Raw genomic sequence first — 17,970 nt, 5'->3', positions numbered from 1 at the left:
GTTCTAGTGACAACACCAACATAGCTTCACATAATTATATAGCAAAGATTGTTCTGATGTGTCATATGAATTATAAGGAAAGTGCTATGAGTATATATGAGGGAATGACAAATTCCAGGAAAGTTTTTGTTTTGTTTTGTTTTTTTGGTACCAAGAATTGAACCACTTAACCACTGAGCCACATCCCCAGCCTTTTTTTTTTTTTTAACATTTTCCCAGGTTTAAAGGAAAGATTAGGAGACAAGGCTACTATATTTTGACATCTTGTTTGTTCTGTTATTTGGACACAAATCCAGGGGACTTTATTGCAGATACCTTAGTAAATAGAAGCTGTTTACCAAAGAATGAGCATAATCTGCAATGCATAAATATCACATGGAGGTAAACTTTGTCTCCTCTCTGTAGTATTCTTGAAAAAGCAGTACAAGCTACCATATACTGAATACTTCTTGCCACTGTGGTAGTTGTTCGTCTGCCTAGAATACCCCCTTTTGCACCCTAAATTCCTATCCAGTCAGAACCTATTTTTCCTACTCTCTACTCTTAACAGTGCTTTGTCCCTTCCTTACCTAGTGTGCTGTGAAGAGTTTGCACTTACATATGAGGCAGACATCGCTCTGGCTTTGTAGCCCACTTCTGCACCTTTCAGCTCTCACCCTCCACGTCTGAACCTATAAATTAGGGATGATGATAATTCCTGCTTGAGTGCCTGGCACATAGAAGATGCTCCAGAAGTACGTGGAATGAATGAGACCCCCTAGTTCCCTCGCTTTACCCCTAGATAAAATGTGTGAAGCAGTTTTGGAACTCAAGCTGCTCAGAAAAAAAAAAAAAAAAGAGGCCTTTGGAGACAGTATTTTTTTTTTCACCACTGTATAACAGAAGGTAATTGTTATTACCTCTATTAAAACAGACACGCTTTTCACTTATACTTGCCATTAGTACATGCTTCTCCCAACTTTTTATTTCCGTATCTGGATGGGGGCTGTGAGCACTGCTGGTGTTGTGCCTGGGGGTGCATCCCTGCAAATTGGTCAGTAGATGGCAGTGTGGCGCCTACGGGAAACCTGCATTGCTCTTTGAGAGCCCAGCGTTGGACTCCCAGCGCACGCTAGATGAGAAACGTGCGTGAACGCGCAGGGCCGTGCTCGGCATGTGGAGCGCTGTGATTGGTCGCCGTAAGCCGAAGGGCTGTGAGGTGCTCTAGGCGGGCTCGCTGATTGGAGGAGTGAGGAGGGCCGATATGAGGCATTATTTCTTGCGGTTCCTATTGGGAAGCATGTGTCCCTGAGGGCAGAGTGGGTGCCAGGGCGTGGTTCCCTCCACTGGGTGATTTTACCTCTGCTGTCCTTCCAAATAATTTTCTTTTGCGGTGATTGCTGTAATACTTGAGATTCTACAGTAGAGTCTTACTTTTGCATTAATGTGGAATTTGGTTTTTTAAAAATGCTTCTTTATTACAGTGTTCTGTATGCATACTTAAATGTACACAAATCGTAACATATAGATTCTCACAAAGTGAGCAAACCTGTGTAAAAAATGGAAGGTTCTTACCCCTCCAGAGGCCCTTATAGCCTCTTATTTTCAAAGGTAACCATTGTCCTGACTTATGACATCATAGTTTACTTTTTTTTTTTCTTTATGTTTTATAAAGGGAAATAGAAAACATACGAAAGTAGAGAGAATAATGGTCAGGAACCCCCTTTATCCATCACCTGGCTTCAACAATTATCAGCTCATAATCTTTTATTTTTCTCTCTACTTGGGTTTCCCCATCCTGATACTTTGGATTATTTTAAGGCAAATCCCAGGCAAAAAAATAATAATTGTGCCATAAATATAGTGATACCTGTTTCTAAAAGTTAAGGACACTTTTTACTACTATTATCACACCTAAATTAGTGGTTGTTTAAAATATTATCAAATATCCAGTTTTCAACGATTACCTGCTCATGCCCTTTCATTGGTAACTCACCTCCTTATCCAATTACTTTTTAACAAATCTTAATTATCAAATCACTCTATGTGTTTTGATATATACCTCTAAAAGATAAGGATTTTTAAAGATAACCATAATACCATTCACATATCTAAAAACTAGTCATTTAAAAAAAATAATTTAAAAGTCCCTCAGTGTTTACATTTCCCCAAATGTCTTATAAACTTTTTCATTTACATTTATAGATCTTCAGTAGAGTTTTCCACATTATAGATTTGCTGATTTCATCTCTGTGGTGATGTTTAACATGCTCCTCCTAACTTCCATGTGTCCTGTGTAATGGCCCTTGGAGAAAACGGCTTGATTTGATTGAAGATTTTTGTTCGTTTGTTTTTGCTTTTTTCTTTTGGCATGACTGTGTGGTAGGAGGTATTTTCTTTTGTCAGGAAGTACATGGCATAGGGCTGTTCCTTTATATGTTAAAAACTATGCATGCTCATTGGTTGGCTCCATTATTTTCATAAACAGCTATAAATTTGCTGTTATAATTCTTATCTTTGCTTCATTCATCAATTCTTATCATTTTAGTTATCCTGCAACAGTTTGTATAGAAGAGGCAATTTTCAAAATATCCTTCAAAGATGATTAGTGAGGGTATTTCTTTTAATGTCATTATGAACTCAGATTTAAACAGTTAAGGTACAGTTAATATTTTTATTGGTAGGTCCTCAGTTCTTCATTTGTGTTCTATAAAGCCCTAGGAGTTCTTGGGCTTTCCTACTTCAGTCAGATGATTTCAGCTTTTTACTATTTTTGTACTGGGTTTCCCTTAGGCTAAAATAAACACTAAATTAAAGCATCATCTCTCAAATTCCTCTACTAACTTGTAGATCTGATGGGCGAAGTACCAGGTGAAGTTGTCAACCTTAACCAGTCAACAGCTGGTGAATTACAGAATAGGGCCCCCAGTGACTAGGACTCCAGAGAAAACTGTTTGAGAACTAGGTGGGATGCTGGTTGAAGGACAGGTGGGGAAGCTCCCTGGTTTCCTTGAGAGGAAGTTTTCTGGAGGCAGCCTGCCAGGGGGCAAGGGCCCAGGTGACTCGAGCTGAATTGGATTCATGAGCCTTATGGATTAAATATTTGTAAAAAAAAAAAAATATATATATATATATATATATATATATATATATATATATATATATATATATATATATATATATAAAAGATGGACATAGTGTCTTTATTTTATTTATTTATTTATTTTTATGTGGTGCTGAGGATCGGACCCAGTGCCTCATATGTGAGAGGCAAATGCTCTGCGCCACAACCCCAGCCCGTGAATTAAATATTCTATTTCTGATTTTTCAATTTATAAGTAATCGCAGAATAAGGAACACTTTTTGGTTTTGGTTACTGTTTTTCTGTGTTTCTATTTTTGTTTTTTGAGAACACTCTTTCTTAATCCAAAATGTATTATACCATTAATTTGTGAGGTTTACTTTTGCTGTGTCATTTCATTTATGGAGGCCTTTGACTTGTAATTTTTCAAATCCTGCTTTTGAGCCCGAATGGGGATTTTCTGAAGTCTGCCTTTCTCATTTTTGTCAGTTCCGTATTTGTATCTCTGTGGCATCTATTCATTACTAAGTCTCATATTTACCATCTGCTGACAGTTGTAGAGATGAGCCTGCCTTGTATATGTTATCCTTCCCATTTTCTTATATGTGTACATAGCTTGTTTTCATTCTTGTTCTTTATTGGACTTGTTTTAAAGATTCTAGTGACAGAGAAACAAACAGAAGGAAATCTAAAAATCCGTATCCAAACTGGTTCCTAGGTTGGTTTTCCTTACTTCCTTCTGTTATTTCTATGCATGATATGTTATCTGTCCTTGTTTTTCTTTGAAATGTAGAATTAAAACTCAGTTTCAGCTATAGTTTTCCAAGATCATTTCTTCTAAAAAGAACAGTAACAACCTGAATCTGTTTATTATATAAATTAGAATAAGGTTCACTTATGGCCCGAAGCCCAGAAAGAGCTTAGTATTACTTGAATGGATAACAATAATATACAATTATTTTCAAAAAGTGAAGAATTGAAACTGTTTCCCACTCCAGCTACCAGCCTCCAATCCAGGATCCATCCATCTTTTCTTTGGTGACCTTCTTCACAGCAACTTTAACCTTGAGACCACCCTCTTTTAGAATAGACTTCTTTTCCAGGGTGTGTCTGCTACAGATTTTATGAACAATAAGGAGATTGTCATTTCCTTACTGAGAATTTTATGTGCTAGGAAACTATGGTACTATGGTCCTTGCCTGGTTAAAATTACCTTCTCACAAAATCATTATCTAATAACCCACCTAATCTGTAAAAAAAAAAAAAATACTGCTTTTTGCCTGTAAGACTGTTGTGTCTGGAATTATTATAGATTTCCTAGTTTTCTTTGGGCTGTGTTTATCTAGTCAATTTCTCATACATTTATTGTCAGCTTTTCTGTGTTCATGTGGTTTATGCAGCTAGATTTTGTGTTTTTATTTTAACCAATCTGATAATTACTATTTTTTAACTAGAAGGTTTAGTCTACTTATTGTTATTTCATGATTATTGATACATTTGAATTTATTTTCCTAATTAGTTTCATGTCTCTAATCTCTCTCTGGATTGATTAGCAGTGTTCTTGTTTTTTACATTTTTTCCCTTCTAGTAACATGGAAATTACACCCTTAATTTCTACTCTTCTGAAATTGTTGCCCATACCTTCTAACGTGCATATTGAATTTTAATTCTAATATTCATCAGATTTTATTATTCTTTAGAATACTTTAAGTCAAGATACACATATGTGCACATACATACACATGCACACACACCCAACCATGTGCAGTTTTCCAACATTAAAGTTCTGTCCTTTAAAATACACACACAACCATTTTATTGAAACAGTTTCCCCCCAGATTTAGCCAACTATATTTACTCACCATTCTTTCTTTTCCTAAAACATCTAAATGCTTAGTGTGTGTTCCTTGCTAATAAATTCTCAGTTTTTGTTTGTCAATAAATGTCTTTCTTTTGCCCTTTTTCTTGAGAGAGAGTTTTGCCAAATGTACAAGTCTAGGTTGAGAGCTTATTCTCAGCATTTTGCTTACCTTCCTTTATTTTCTGTCTTCCAGTGTTCCTATTGAGAAACCCTATTGGTGTGTTGGGGTTTTTTGTTTTGTTTTTTGTTCTTCCTTTGTAAGTTATGTTCTTTTTCATCTGGCCACTTTTTTGAGATATCCTCATTTTTTAGTCTTACAATAACATACCATGGTTTGGGTTTAATTTTAGTTATTTGACTTGAAGTGAGTCTAAAAATGTGTATATTTTATCAGTTCTTAAAAAATTCTCAGCCATCATCATATATTACCTCTCCCCATTCCCTTTAATTTACTTCTTTTGGAAATTTAATTAGATGTATTTTAGACCTTCTTATTCTATTTTCTATATCTTATAACTCCTTTGATAGGTCTTATTTTTATCTAATATTCATTTATTTATTTAGGTACCAATGATTGAACCCACGGGTGCTTTACCACTGTACTACATTCCCAGATCTTTTTGTTTGTTTTTTTATTTTGTGACAGGGTCTCACTGAGTAACTGAGGCTGGCCTCAAAGCTGAGATCTTCCTGACTCAGCTGCCCAAGTCACTGGGTCTGTAGGCCTGTGCCACTGCGCTCAGCTCTAATTTATTCCTGATCTACTTTTCAGTTCACTAATTGTCACCTCACCCATGCCTAACCTGCTCTTTAATTTATTCTTCAGTTTGTTTTTAGAACATGTTGATGTATTATTTACATAAAATGAACTGTACATATTTACAGTTTAAAATTTAATATGTTTTGACATCTGTATGGGTATACAGGACCTAGAAATCATCACCACAATCCAGCTAATGGGCATATCTGTCTCCCTTCCAGTTCTCTTCCTACTGCTTTGTAATTCTTTCCTCCTTCCTCTTTGAGCCCTATGCCTATATCCTTAGGTAACTACTGATATTGCTTTTTGTCCATGTTTAGAATAGAATTTTATATAGTAAAATCAGCTCTTTAAACAAAACACTAAGCTTGTTATAATTTGGATTACATAAAAAGCATGAATTATATCCCCGAAGATGCTTGAGAGCTGCCTTGGTAGTTTAGAATCCTTAGGGGACCGTAATCCTTACTGTTTGCTTTGTAGGATACGTTGTTTTCTAGTTTATCTTTTCACACAAGTGTAGCCCTAGTTGGTCATGGCTTTACCTCAGGAGCTTCTCGTTTTACAGAATTCTTGATTTTATTCCCCCTAAGTCATTAAAACCAAAGCTCTGTGTCATTACTATCCACAGATGTTCTCATGAGAACTGCCACCATTATTAATCCCTCAGGCCCTCCAAGTTTTCCCTATTATCTTTGACTTCTGGCAAAATAATTACATGTACCTTATTGAAATTTCAGTCATGTATCTTAAAAAAACATTTTTTAATATTTTATTTAAGTGTTTTATTTTATGGCGGGAGGAAATTTTAAAATAATGTATAGTCCATCTTACTTCAGAAGTTGAATTCCTGTGTGATATCTTCTTTAGCTTAGGAACAACATCCAAGACAAAAAAGACTAGTGCTTGACTGGCTGCATCACAGTTTTAGGGGGCTATTCATTAAAAAATTGGATGGCCCTGTTTTATCTCAAACCTATAGAATTAGAATCTTCCTTTGGGTGTGAGGCCCAGCAACCTGAAGGTTTAAAGCCCCTCATGCAGTTTATATCCTCCACCAGGTTTGTGTGCCATTACACTTCGATATTTGTAATAGTACAGAGTCCTCAATAAAATCTTCTATACCCTCGGATCATCAGTGGTATTGATGTCTTCAACTAGAGAAACAACTGATACTTGCCTACAGTTCAACATTTCTACATTGTATGGACAGTTTTGAGGTTTGTTAAATGAAGAATTTAAATTTCAGATCCATTTTACCATGTAGTCTTTATTGTCCAAAACCATTAGCTGCAGTGTGTATTCTTAAGGAACTGAATAACAAGCAAAAAACCATCCTCTTTGGCACACCCCTACGAACAGAACTGCGCATCTGCTGGCCCCTCGCTGAAACATGAAGTGTGACTTTGACTGTGGAAGCCCACGGTCCAGAAGCCTGTGGCGTTGGCCCTCTGCAAGCTGCAGCTGTCCCCGCTTTCCTGGCCCTCCCGCTCTGTGCAGTTTTCTGCCTCATTCATCACACCAACACTATAATGTGAGGTGATTGTTCACATAGTATATTTAGCATCAGACCTTTCTCTGACTTGCAGTATGCTAATGTTATTCATCAGATACCAGCTCTGCAGCTGTTGCCTTTTTTGAGGGCCTGTCCAATTGCACTTGTCTGAAGCTGCCTGGGTGTGAAGGCCTTAGGTGGAATCTTCAGTTACAGCACTAAGAGGTCATCAATGAAGTTGCCTTGATCCAGTGTTTGTTAGGCTCAGGGCACTGTGTGAAAGAGGCCTGTGGGCCATTTTAATTAAGCCAGTGGCTCCTGATCCTGCTTTTTGAATTCAACAAGTAAACAGAGGTGATTCCTTATGTTGCCTGTCATCGCAGCAGCACAAGAGCTTTGACTAGAAAGTGATCATAAATATCTGGCATCATGAGAGAGCTGTTTGACATCTAGTCCATGAGCAAGTACATTTAACAATATTAATTTGCCTTGGTGTGAAGGGGTTTTAAGGATTTATTTGTTATTTTTATATTTTCTTTAATCACCTGGCTTCAATTCCTTTAAGATAGTCATAAGAACATCTATTTAGTTTTACATCATATTGGGTTTTAGGGATTTTACAAAGTTGTTTTCAGACTGAATGCAGAGGTGCTTGCCTATAATCCAGCAACTCCAGAGAGTGGGACAGAGGATTGCAGTTTTAAAGTCTGAGCAACTTCATGAGACCCAGTCTCAAAATAACATATTAAAAAGGTCTGTGCGTGTAGCTCAGTGGCAGAGCACTTGCCTTGCGTGACCAAAGCCTTGCGTTCAATCCCCAGTACCACACACAAAATAGTTATTTTTCCCTTCATCACTACTTAGTCATTGTGATCACTACCCCAGGAAAAGAAGAGAAAATGACTAAATGAACAGAAAGATTAATAACAAATACCTGTTTATTGATTATCTCTGAATGTCTTCTTTATTACTTGATGGTAATTTTACCTAGCAGGGAGTAAAAATGTGTTAGTAAAATGTGTTAGTAAAAATGTGGTGTGATTTATTTTTCTCTCCTTGTGTTCCTTTTATTTTTTCTTCAAGGGTTTACTAAGTGCCTTTCATGGAACTGTTTTGAGGATTGAGAATATATCAGTGAATTTAATCTTGCCTTTGTGGATTTTATTTTTTATTTTAAGTCGCAAAACAAAATAATAGGCCAACTTATGTAGGTTTTTGTGGTTCCTAGAAAATATTTTGAATTTTATTCTAAGTATAATAGACAGTTATTGGCTGATTGGGAAAAGACAATGACAGAATCTGATTTGTCTTTCAAAAGCCTCGCTCAGGGCTAGGGTTGTGGCACACTGGTAGAGTGCTTTGCCTGGCATGTATAAGGCACTGGGTTCCATTCTTAGCACCACATAGAAATAAATAAATTAAATGAAGGTTCATTGACAACTAAATATATTTTAAATAAATAAATACCCTCACAGCCAACCAGGTAGAGATTAGATTGTAAGGGTGAGGCGATTATTAAGACAAGATCAGTAAGTGACAGATATTAGTGCCTTAGCATGATAGTAATGAGATACAAGTTGGAACCTATAGGAGTTGCTAACAAATGGGTTGTAGGGTGCGAAAAATGGGGTCAAGGATGATCCTCACTCTTTGACCTGAGTAAGCCAGCCTGTGTTTTCCCACCCCATTTACTGAGATGGGAAAAGCAGGTTTAGAGTGGAAGGTTGAAGAATAAAGAGGGCATGTAGTGCTCGGAGACCTATTAGACACCCAGATGGAGATACTCACTTATTCAGTTGGAATTCTAGTCAGAAGTCAGAGTAGGTATGTGTGTGGAGTCTACAGTCTGTAAATGAGGAGGAAAGTCATGGAGAAAATGAGATCACCTAGCAGCTGAGCATAAATGGTGAAGGGGAGTGTGCTGTGCTACTGTGGCTTGAGGCACTCCAACATTTAGATCACAGGAAAAGGAGGAGATTCTGCAAAGGAACCCAAGAGGGAAAGGGAAAAAAATTTGAAGGATAGAATGGTCAACTGTTGATAGGGATAAATAGGTAAAGTAAGATGAGAATGGAGAATTTGCCACTGAATTGAATAAGGTGGAGGTGGTCATTGGTGTTGGTGGAGGGGTAGGACCCCGAATCTGATTAGAGTGAGTTGAAGAGTGGGAACTAAGGAAGTAGTGACAGTTGGATCAAAAATGTCTCTTTGAAGGAGTCTTGCTGTTAAAGGGAGCAGAGATGAGGAGAAGGAGCTGTGGAAGATAATGAGAAGGGTGGGTCTTTTGTTGTTTTTAATGCCATCCATGCTTTGTAACAATAGAAGGCAAAGTATATGGGCACAAATGTGAGTAGCCTGGCAGATTTGACACTAGGAAATGGAAGTTCTCTTATGATTGCTTATTTTCTCGGTGAAGTTAGATAAAATCATGAGCTGAAAGTGAGAGTGGTAGGAGAAGGGGAAATGCTTAGCATTTCAGATATTGTTAGAATGATATAAAAGTGTAATCTCAGAAATACCAAGTATTCCTATGAATGTTCTGCTAAAAAGAACCAAAATAGGAATGGTTCAAGCCAAAATCACTAAGCATAGTCAAGGAGCTTCCTGATTTGTTCAGGAAATGTATAAAAGGCCTTGATAAATCTTAATTTTTAATTTTTTGGAATAACTAATATGTTGTTCAAAGTGCAAAAGGAATATATGGGTAAGCAACAAAGATTTCCTTCCTTGCTTGTCCTCCCATCTAATTTGTTTTCCTGGAGTCTGTTAAAAATAACCCTTGTGTCTATGTCCAAAGATATTTTATTGATCCATTTTTTAAAATGTGTGCTAAGAATTTTTTATATCCTTACTAAAATGAAATAAACATTTTGAATTACTAATATGCATTTATCCTCTTTAATTTGTATAAAAATCATTTCTAAAAAAGAGCAAGAAGAAGCATCTGTTTTAATACTAACTTCACAATGTTGGCAGCCATCTGGCAGAAGTCTTATTTGTTAGATTTTTCTTAAGAAACATGTGTGTTTAACAAGGTTCTTTTTCCATCTTTGTCTTCACAGCTGATCTCGCATCTTTAATGGACCAAACATATGAGAGAAAGTTGCCTGTTAGTTCTTTAACAATCTCACGGGTAAGAACATTTAAACTCTTTTCCCCTGCTAAAGAAAAAAGAAGGAAGAATGCAAGAAAGATTCTTTATGGCTGTGTGAAGAAAGAATATGCCTCATAGTTTCACACTTTTTCAGTAGTGTGGTGTGTTTTTATAGACTTAATAGATATTTTATGGTATAATAGCAATTTTGTTTGGGGCTGAAATAAAAGGTAACAAATTTACTAGTCGCCAGTGTTAGTAATCACTATTTTGTATCTTTCTTATTTTAATTTTCTCAAGGTACAATATTCAGCTGTCTGATACCATGATTTTTTTAAGTCAATATGCTTTTCAAAATAATACTATGCACTTGTTGGTATTGGAAGTATTTCTGGTAGCTGAGAAAGTCTTTAGAAGAATAAATATTAGCCAGGTGCAGTGGTGCACACCGTAATTTCAGTGGCTTGGAAGGCTGAGTCAAAAGGATTGCAAGTTTAAAGCCAGCCTCAGCCTTAGCGAGGCCTTGGGCAACTCAGCAAGACTCTGTCTGTAAATAAAATACAAACTATAAATAAATATAAAAAATATAAAATATAAATAAAAAAGACTAAGGGTGTGGCTCAGTGTAAGTGCCCCTGTGTTCAGTCCCCAGTACCAATGTTAAACTGCTGCAAGGCAGTGGATAATAGAATAATACTGGCTAGGAATCAAAAATAGTAATTGAAATTAATAGTGACCATTACTGAGTACCTTCTATGCCGGTTAATTTATTAGTTTCTTTTTTTTTCCTCCACATTTTTAATTGGTGCATTATAGTTGTATGTGATGGTGAAATTTGTTATTACATATTTATATATACATATATATGTAAAATTTGTTATTACATATTTGTTATTACATATTTATACACTCAGATAATGATATAATTTGGCCAATTTCCCTAGTATTTCCCTTTCCCTCCCTTCTTCCCTCCCCCTCGCCCTTTTCCTCTACTCTACTCATCTCCCTTCAATTTTCATGATATTTTCCCCATCCTTATCTTTATTTTCCTTTCTCCTCTCTAACTTCCACTTGTGAGAGAAAATATATGACCCTTGACCTTCTGAGTTTGGCTTATTTTGCTCAATATAATGTTTTTAAGTTCCATCCATTTTCCTGCACATGACATAATTTCATTTTTATTTATGATTGAATAAAACGCCACTGTGTATATATGCCACATTTTCTTTATCCATTCATCCATTGATGGACACCTAGGCTGATTTCATAGTTTGGCTATTGTAAATTGTGCTGCTTATTATAAACATGGGTATATATGTATCACTATAATATAATGACTTTAATTCTTCAGGATAAATACCAAAAAGTGGTATAGCTGGGTCATGTGGTGGTTCCATTCTGGTTTTTTTCTTTTCTTTTTTTTTTTTTTTTTTTTTTTTTGTTCTTCTTAGACATACATGACAGTAGGATGTATTTTGACACATTTTACATACATGGAGTATAACTTATTCTAATTAGGATCCCATTCTTGTGGTTGGGCATGATGTAGAGTTACACTGATCATGTATTCATATATGAACATAGGAAAGTTATGTCTGATTCATTCTTCTGCCTTTCTTATTCCCTCCTGCTCCCTTCCCTTCATTAATTCCCCTTTGATTAATCCAGTGAACTTCTATTCTTCCCTCCCCCCACCTCATATATCGGAGAGAACATTTGACTTTGGTTTTTTTGGGTTGGCTTATTTCCCTTAGCACGACAGTCTCCAGTTTCATCCATTTACCAGCAAATGCCAGGATTTTATTCTTCTCACTGGCTGAGTAATATTTCATTGTGTATATACACCACATTTTCTTTATCCATTTATCTGTTGAAGGGCATCTAGATTGGTCCCATAGCTTAGCTATTATGAATTGAGTAGCTATAAAATTGATGTGCTGCGTCACTGCAGTTTGCTGATTTTAAGTCCTTTGGGTATATGATAAGAAGTGGCATAACTGGTTCAAATGATGGTTCCATCCCAAGTTTTCCATTCCTGGTCCTTTGAGGAATCTCCATAGTTGCTAATTTATAATTCCACCAATAGTGTGAATGTGTTTCTTTTCTCCACATTCTCTTCAGCATGCATCATTGTTTGTTCTTTGGTACAAGAGATTGAACTCAGAGGCTCTTCACCACTGAATTTAGTCTCCAACCCTTTATTTTATTTTATTTTTTTTTTTAATTTTGAGACAGGGTCTTGCTGAGTTACTGAGGCTGGCTTTGAACTCAAGTCCTCCTGCCTCAGCCTTCTGAGTCACTGGATTACAGTTGTGTGCCACTGCTCCCTGCTATTTGTATTCTTGATGGCTGCCATTCTCACTGGAATAAGATGAAAATCTCAGTGTAGTTTTGGTTTGCATTTCCCTAATTGCTAATGATGTTGAACATTTCCTCATACATTTATTAGCCATTTGTATTTCTTCTTTTGAGAAATATCTGTGTAGTTCATTTGCCTATTTATTAATTTGGTGGTCTTTTTGTTGTTTTTTGTTCTTTATTTAATCTGGATATTAATCCTCTGTCAGAAGAGTAACTAGCAAAGATTTTCTCCCAATCTATATGTTCTCTCTTTATATTCTTGTCTCCTTTGCTGTGCAGAAGCTTTTTAAATTTGATATCATCTCATTTATTAACTCTTGGCTTTATTTCCTGAACTTTAGGGGTCCTTAAAAGGAAGTCTTGTATTAGTTTCTTAGAATACATTTTTTTTCTGTTAATTCTTACAGCATTATGTTTACTTAAGATAGATGGTTTAATAACCTTTTCAAGTTCACATAGCTTATAGTGAAAAGTTGAGATTCAAACCCAGCTACCTGTGATATCAAAGTTTTTCTTTGTTGCTTTCCTCAAATACATCTGGTCTTATCTAGATCACACATTCACTTTGTAATATTGGGCAATGGGTTTCCTCTCAATATTGTTTCCAGTATGAGGATAGTAGGATCTTCCTTGGAGGGATCCTATGGTGCAAAAATGAGATCTTGTGAAAGCTTTCAATTCAGCTGCTCATAATTTAAAATTTTTGGACTATAATTGACATTTTAGAGGAGAACTGAAAGATTATTGGTTCATTCCTGATGTGATGTGTAAAACTTTTGTGGACTGTTATACCTGGTATTAGTTTAGATAACACTTTAAGGTTTAGAGAATTTCACATACATTTTCTCATTGGAGCTTCATACTCTTTAGGGCCAGAGCTTTTATCCTATTTCTGCAGATGGAGCAACTAAGCCCCAGAGGGGCTGTGCCATCTGTTTATGCCACACAGAAAGCTACCAGAGAGCTGATTTTCAGGCTCAGGGCCTGTGTTTGTACCACTTTTCATCTGTACCTTAATGGATTTCTAAATCAAATCCACAAGTCTCATTTATTTTTAGAAAGTCTCCCCACTTTTACTCTTCTTCTTCATGAAGTTTTAATTATATTCACAACATGCATTATTGCCTATCTTTTTTGCCTCTGATTTTCTAAAGTGGAATCCATCCTTGCAATATTTTTTTCTATTTATTTATTTGTATTATAGTTAAGGTGCATACTCAAACATTTTATGGTTTGAAGAAAGACTTTGTTAGAGGAATCATAAGTTGACTAACCTTAGCAGAATTTGAATCAGAGTAAGAAGAATGTTTAGAAAATAAGTTCTCTAAGATTTTTATGTTTTGGCAATATTGTTTTCAGCCATTAGTGTCTTCATTCTTTCAGCCAAATGTTCCCTTTATTGGGAGCTTAGGACATAGAGATAAGATCAGGATTTGAAGATAAAAGGTGATGACTACTTATAGGGATAGTGGAACAAGCTCTCGCCTAGTTCTGAACAAATTCAGCTTTGACTTTCAATCAGTTATTTTTAAAAAATTTTAACGAATTTTAAACAATATTTTTAATTGTAGATAGACACGATACTTTTATTTATTTTTATGTGGTGCAGAGGATTGAACCCAGTGCCTCACACAGGCTAGGCAAGCACTTTACCACTGAGCTACAACCCCAGCTTTCAATCAGTTTTTCTCACCAAGGTTGTTCTATACATAGAAAATTAGAAGCTAATATATATTGTCTATATTGGCATAAAAGGATTTCAAGGATGGAGCCCTGCCAAATGAGCATTGTTTCAGTAAAACAGATGTCCTGTCCTTTTTAAGGTCAATGTGAAGTAGACCGAATATATGTCATAATTTCTTTTTCTCTTTTAGTTTGTGGACAACATTTCATCTCGAGAAGAGATAGATCATGCAGAATATTACCTTTACAAGTAAGTTTTCCATTTCATTTGGCTGTGTGTTCTCATGCCCTCTGCCACTGAACTACTCCTAATCCCTATACTTCCTTTTAACAAAAAAAAAGATGATATGTTTCATATATAATATTTGACCTCTTGATATTTAGGTTTATGTTTTAGAGACCTTATCAGTATGAGAGCTTTCTCTCTTTTTCTTTTTTCATTTGCATCTGTATTATAGTCATACTTTGAAAAAAAAAAATATATATATATATGAATATATATATATATATGATTGAATCCAGGGTCATTTTATCACTGAGTTACATTCCAAGCCCTTTTTATTTTATGTTTTGAGGCAGTCTTGCTAAGTTGCTGAGGATCTCACTAAGTTGTTGATGCTAGCCTCAAACTTGTAGTCCTTCTGCCTTAACTTCCTAGTCACTAGATCACATATATTAATTAAACTACTTTCATATTAAAAGAGATTATTCTCTTTTTTTATTATATGTAGTGTTGAAATTAATAATCTCACACACATATAATATTGCACATAATTCTCATGAGCAAATACATTTATAATTTCAGTAGCCATTACCAAATTGCATTCCACTGAGGTTTTATCAGTTTACAGTCCTACCAGCAATGTATGAGAGAGGTCTATTTTTATAGCTTGGCCAACAGAATAGTTTTTTCACACTTGGTTTTTGGCTAATCTCCTTGGTGAAATTTTTTATTTATATGAATAGGTTAACTATTCCTTGGGGACTAAAAGTATTTCAAATTTGAGTTTTTCAGATTTCAAAATATATGCATAGACTTTACTGACTGAGCAATCTCTAATTTGAATATCCAAATCTAAAGTGCTCCAAAACCATTTTCAGATTTTTGAATTAGAAATGTTCAACCTGTATATATCATCTCTCCTTTTTTTTTTTTTTTTTTTTTACAAATTAATATATACTCTGTATAGCTACTGGTCACCTATTTTTAATTAACTGTATATGCTTAGATATTTCCTACATTGCTCCATTTAGTATTTCATTTTGTCTCAGAGCTGTGAACAGTGCCACTATGAGCTACAGATACACTCATCCAGGTGTACAAACATGTGTTTTCAGTATAACATTATTGGTAGTAGCAAGACTGGAATTATTAAATTCATCCTTCCAGTTGATTTTTCACCTACCAAATATCTATCAAAATGATACCTTACAACTAAATTTTTATTGTGATTCCTATTTTAAAATCTGATTTATTATTTGTTTCAATTCTTAGATTCCAAAAATAGACTCAGATTGAAATTTAAAATGTTTCCAGTAAGCTTTTCATTAGTTTTCTTTTTTTTTTTTTCCTGGTTTTTGGGGTTTGGGGTTTTTTTTTTTTTTTTTGTACTAGGGATTGAACTCGGCCACTGAGCTATATCCCCAGCCCTATTTTGTATTTTATTTGGAGACAGGGTCTCGCTAAGTTGCTTAGTGCCTCACTTTGGCTGAGGCTGGCTTTGAACTTGTGATCCTCCTGAGCTGCTGGGATTACAGGTGTTCACCCCTGTGCCCGGCTCCCTTTTGTTTAGTTTTGATTAAAAGAATTTTGTTATTTGTATCTAGGTATAGTTTTTAAAGTTTACTCTGTTTTAGTGAAAATTTGTTCAATTTTCTTTTTTCAGTTTTGCTAAATAGTCATGAGACTTCTTTTTCATTTATTTTTTTAAAAAAAATATTTATTTTTTAATTGTAGTTGGACACAATACCTTTATTTTATTTATTTATTTTTTATGTGGTGCTGAGGAGTGAACCCAGGGCCTTGCTAGGTGAGTGCTCTACCACTGAGCCACAATCCCAGCCCCTTCTTTTTTATTTCTGAGTTGGTATTTTTTGTTTAAATCAAGTGTCTTGGATTCTACCCATTAAGAAACATTTATTTTAAATCTAAGATTACCTTTAGCTATGTCCTAAGTTTAAATTTTAAGTCCTAACATCATAGTTGCAAGTGCCCTCATATCCTTCATTAAGGTAAACATACATGAAGCGAGGCACAGTGGCATAGATGTGAAATACCAGCAGCTTAGGAGATTGAGGCAGGAGGATTTCAACTTCAAACCCAGCCTCAGCAGCTTGGCATGATCCTAAGCAATTTAGTGAGACCTTGTCTCAAAATAAAAGATTAAAAGAAAGGGCTGAGGATGTGGCTCAGTATTTAAGCAACACTGGGCTTAATCCCTGGTATTCCCCCGCCTCCAAAAATAAATAAATATAAATATATATATATGGATCCCTTGATGTGAGTGAGCCCTGCCTCCTTTAGTGGCTCTTTGGAACTGTAGTGCTGTATTGTAGTTACTTTTATCCATGGTGAAGGGAATATTTGGACTGCCATTTGTGCAGTTCTCACTCTTTTGCTTTGTTTGCAGCACAATGCAGAAAATGGTTTCAGTTTCTTAATAGAATTATTAGAATTCTGTCCTATGAGACGACATAGTGCCATAGTCTTGGAAGAAGTATTTTCCAAATTTACAGGTACTTCTGTAGCATGTAATTGATTTCAATAATTCAGCATTTATCATATATTTATTGAGCACCTATTTTATACCCAGCTCTATTTAAGTTTCTGAGCATATGTTGATGAATAAGTTAGACCCTACCTGTCTTTATATACTACAATATATCCCCAAGACCTTTCATGATTAACTCTTCACATGATGTCCAGTTTTGTGTGACTCATAATATTACTGAAAGATTCATAAAAATCACTTTCTTGTTTCCATATAGTTCGTATAGTGGACTCTTATCTATCATAAATCTGAGCCATTATTTGATATCCCATCTGTTGCTTAATCAGAAATAACATTCTAGCTGTGACATTACTTTTTTTTTTTTTTAAAGTTCTGTTCCCCTTCCTTTCATTACCAAGAAAATTCACTCTGTTTTTCCTACTCCCTTTTTTAAAGAAGTAAATGTTTTTATGGCTTCATGTGTACTGTTGTGTTTGTATGAGAATAGGTAAAACTCTACAAAGTTGTGTGTAATGGAGGTTGGCTAGGTTTACTCACTAACCAAATACCTTACTCCTGCTTCCCAGCCTTAGAGAATGTATACAACATACTTATATCTCAGAAAAATTAAAAGTTATAAATTGCATAACTTTTCTCTCTGGTTAAAGTCAGGGGTGTTGATTCTGAAGACACCAGGGACCAGTTGTTCTGTAGTACTTTCACCAATTAGATCTCCAGTGTTTGTGATGCCTAACAGGCCCATATACTATAACTTTAGACATCTCAGGTAAACTTAAAACCATGGGTCTAGAGTAAGGAAATAGAGAGCAACTTCTGATCCTAGACAACTCAGGGCTTCTTGCTGGCCTACCTTTAGAATTTCTCATTTTCCAGGCAGTACCATCATTTACAGTAAATATAGCAGGACACTTGCATTGGCTCAG

The 17,970-nt window shown here is 35.4% G+C and overlaps 1 protein-coding gene across 1 annotated transcript in view; it reads left to right on the top strand.

Moving 5' to 3' along the window:
• The window catches only part of Mrps27 (mitochondrial ribosomal protein S27), a 90,450-nt gene that overhangs the window by 10,065 nt on the left and 62,415 nt on the right, over positions 1-17,970 (top strand). Inside the window, exons 3-4 of the mRNA XM_027927871.2 lie at positions 10,240-10,310; positions 14,507-14,565. Of these exons, the coding sequence (XP_027783672.2) occupies positions 10,240-10,310; positions 14,507-14,565 (130 nt within the window). The remainder of the gene's footprint in view (positions 1-10,239; positions 10,311-14,506; positions 14,566-17,970) is intronic.

The sequence above is a fragment of the Marmota flaviventris genome, chromosome 5, assembly GCF_047511675.1.
Source record: "Marmota flaviventris isolate mMarFla1 chromosome 5, mMarFla1.hap1, whole genome shotgun sequence".
NCBI lineage: Eukaryota > Metazoa > Chordata > Mammalia > Rodentia > Sciuridae > Marmota > Marmota flaviventris.
The sequence above is the reverse complement of the archived record's forward strand: the minus strand, read 5'-3'. Positions and strand labels throughout refer to the sequence as shown.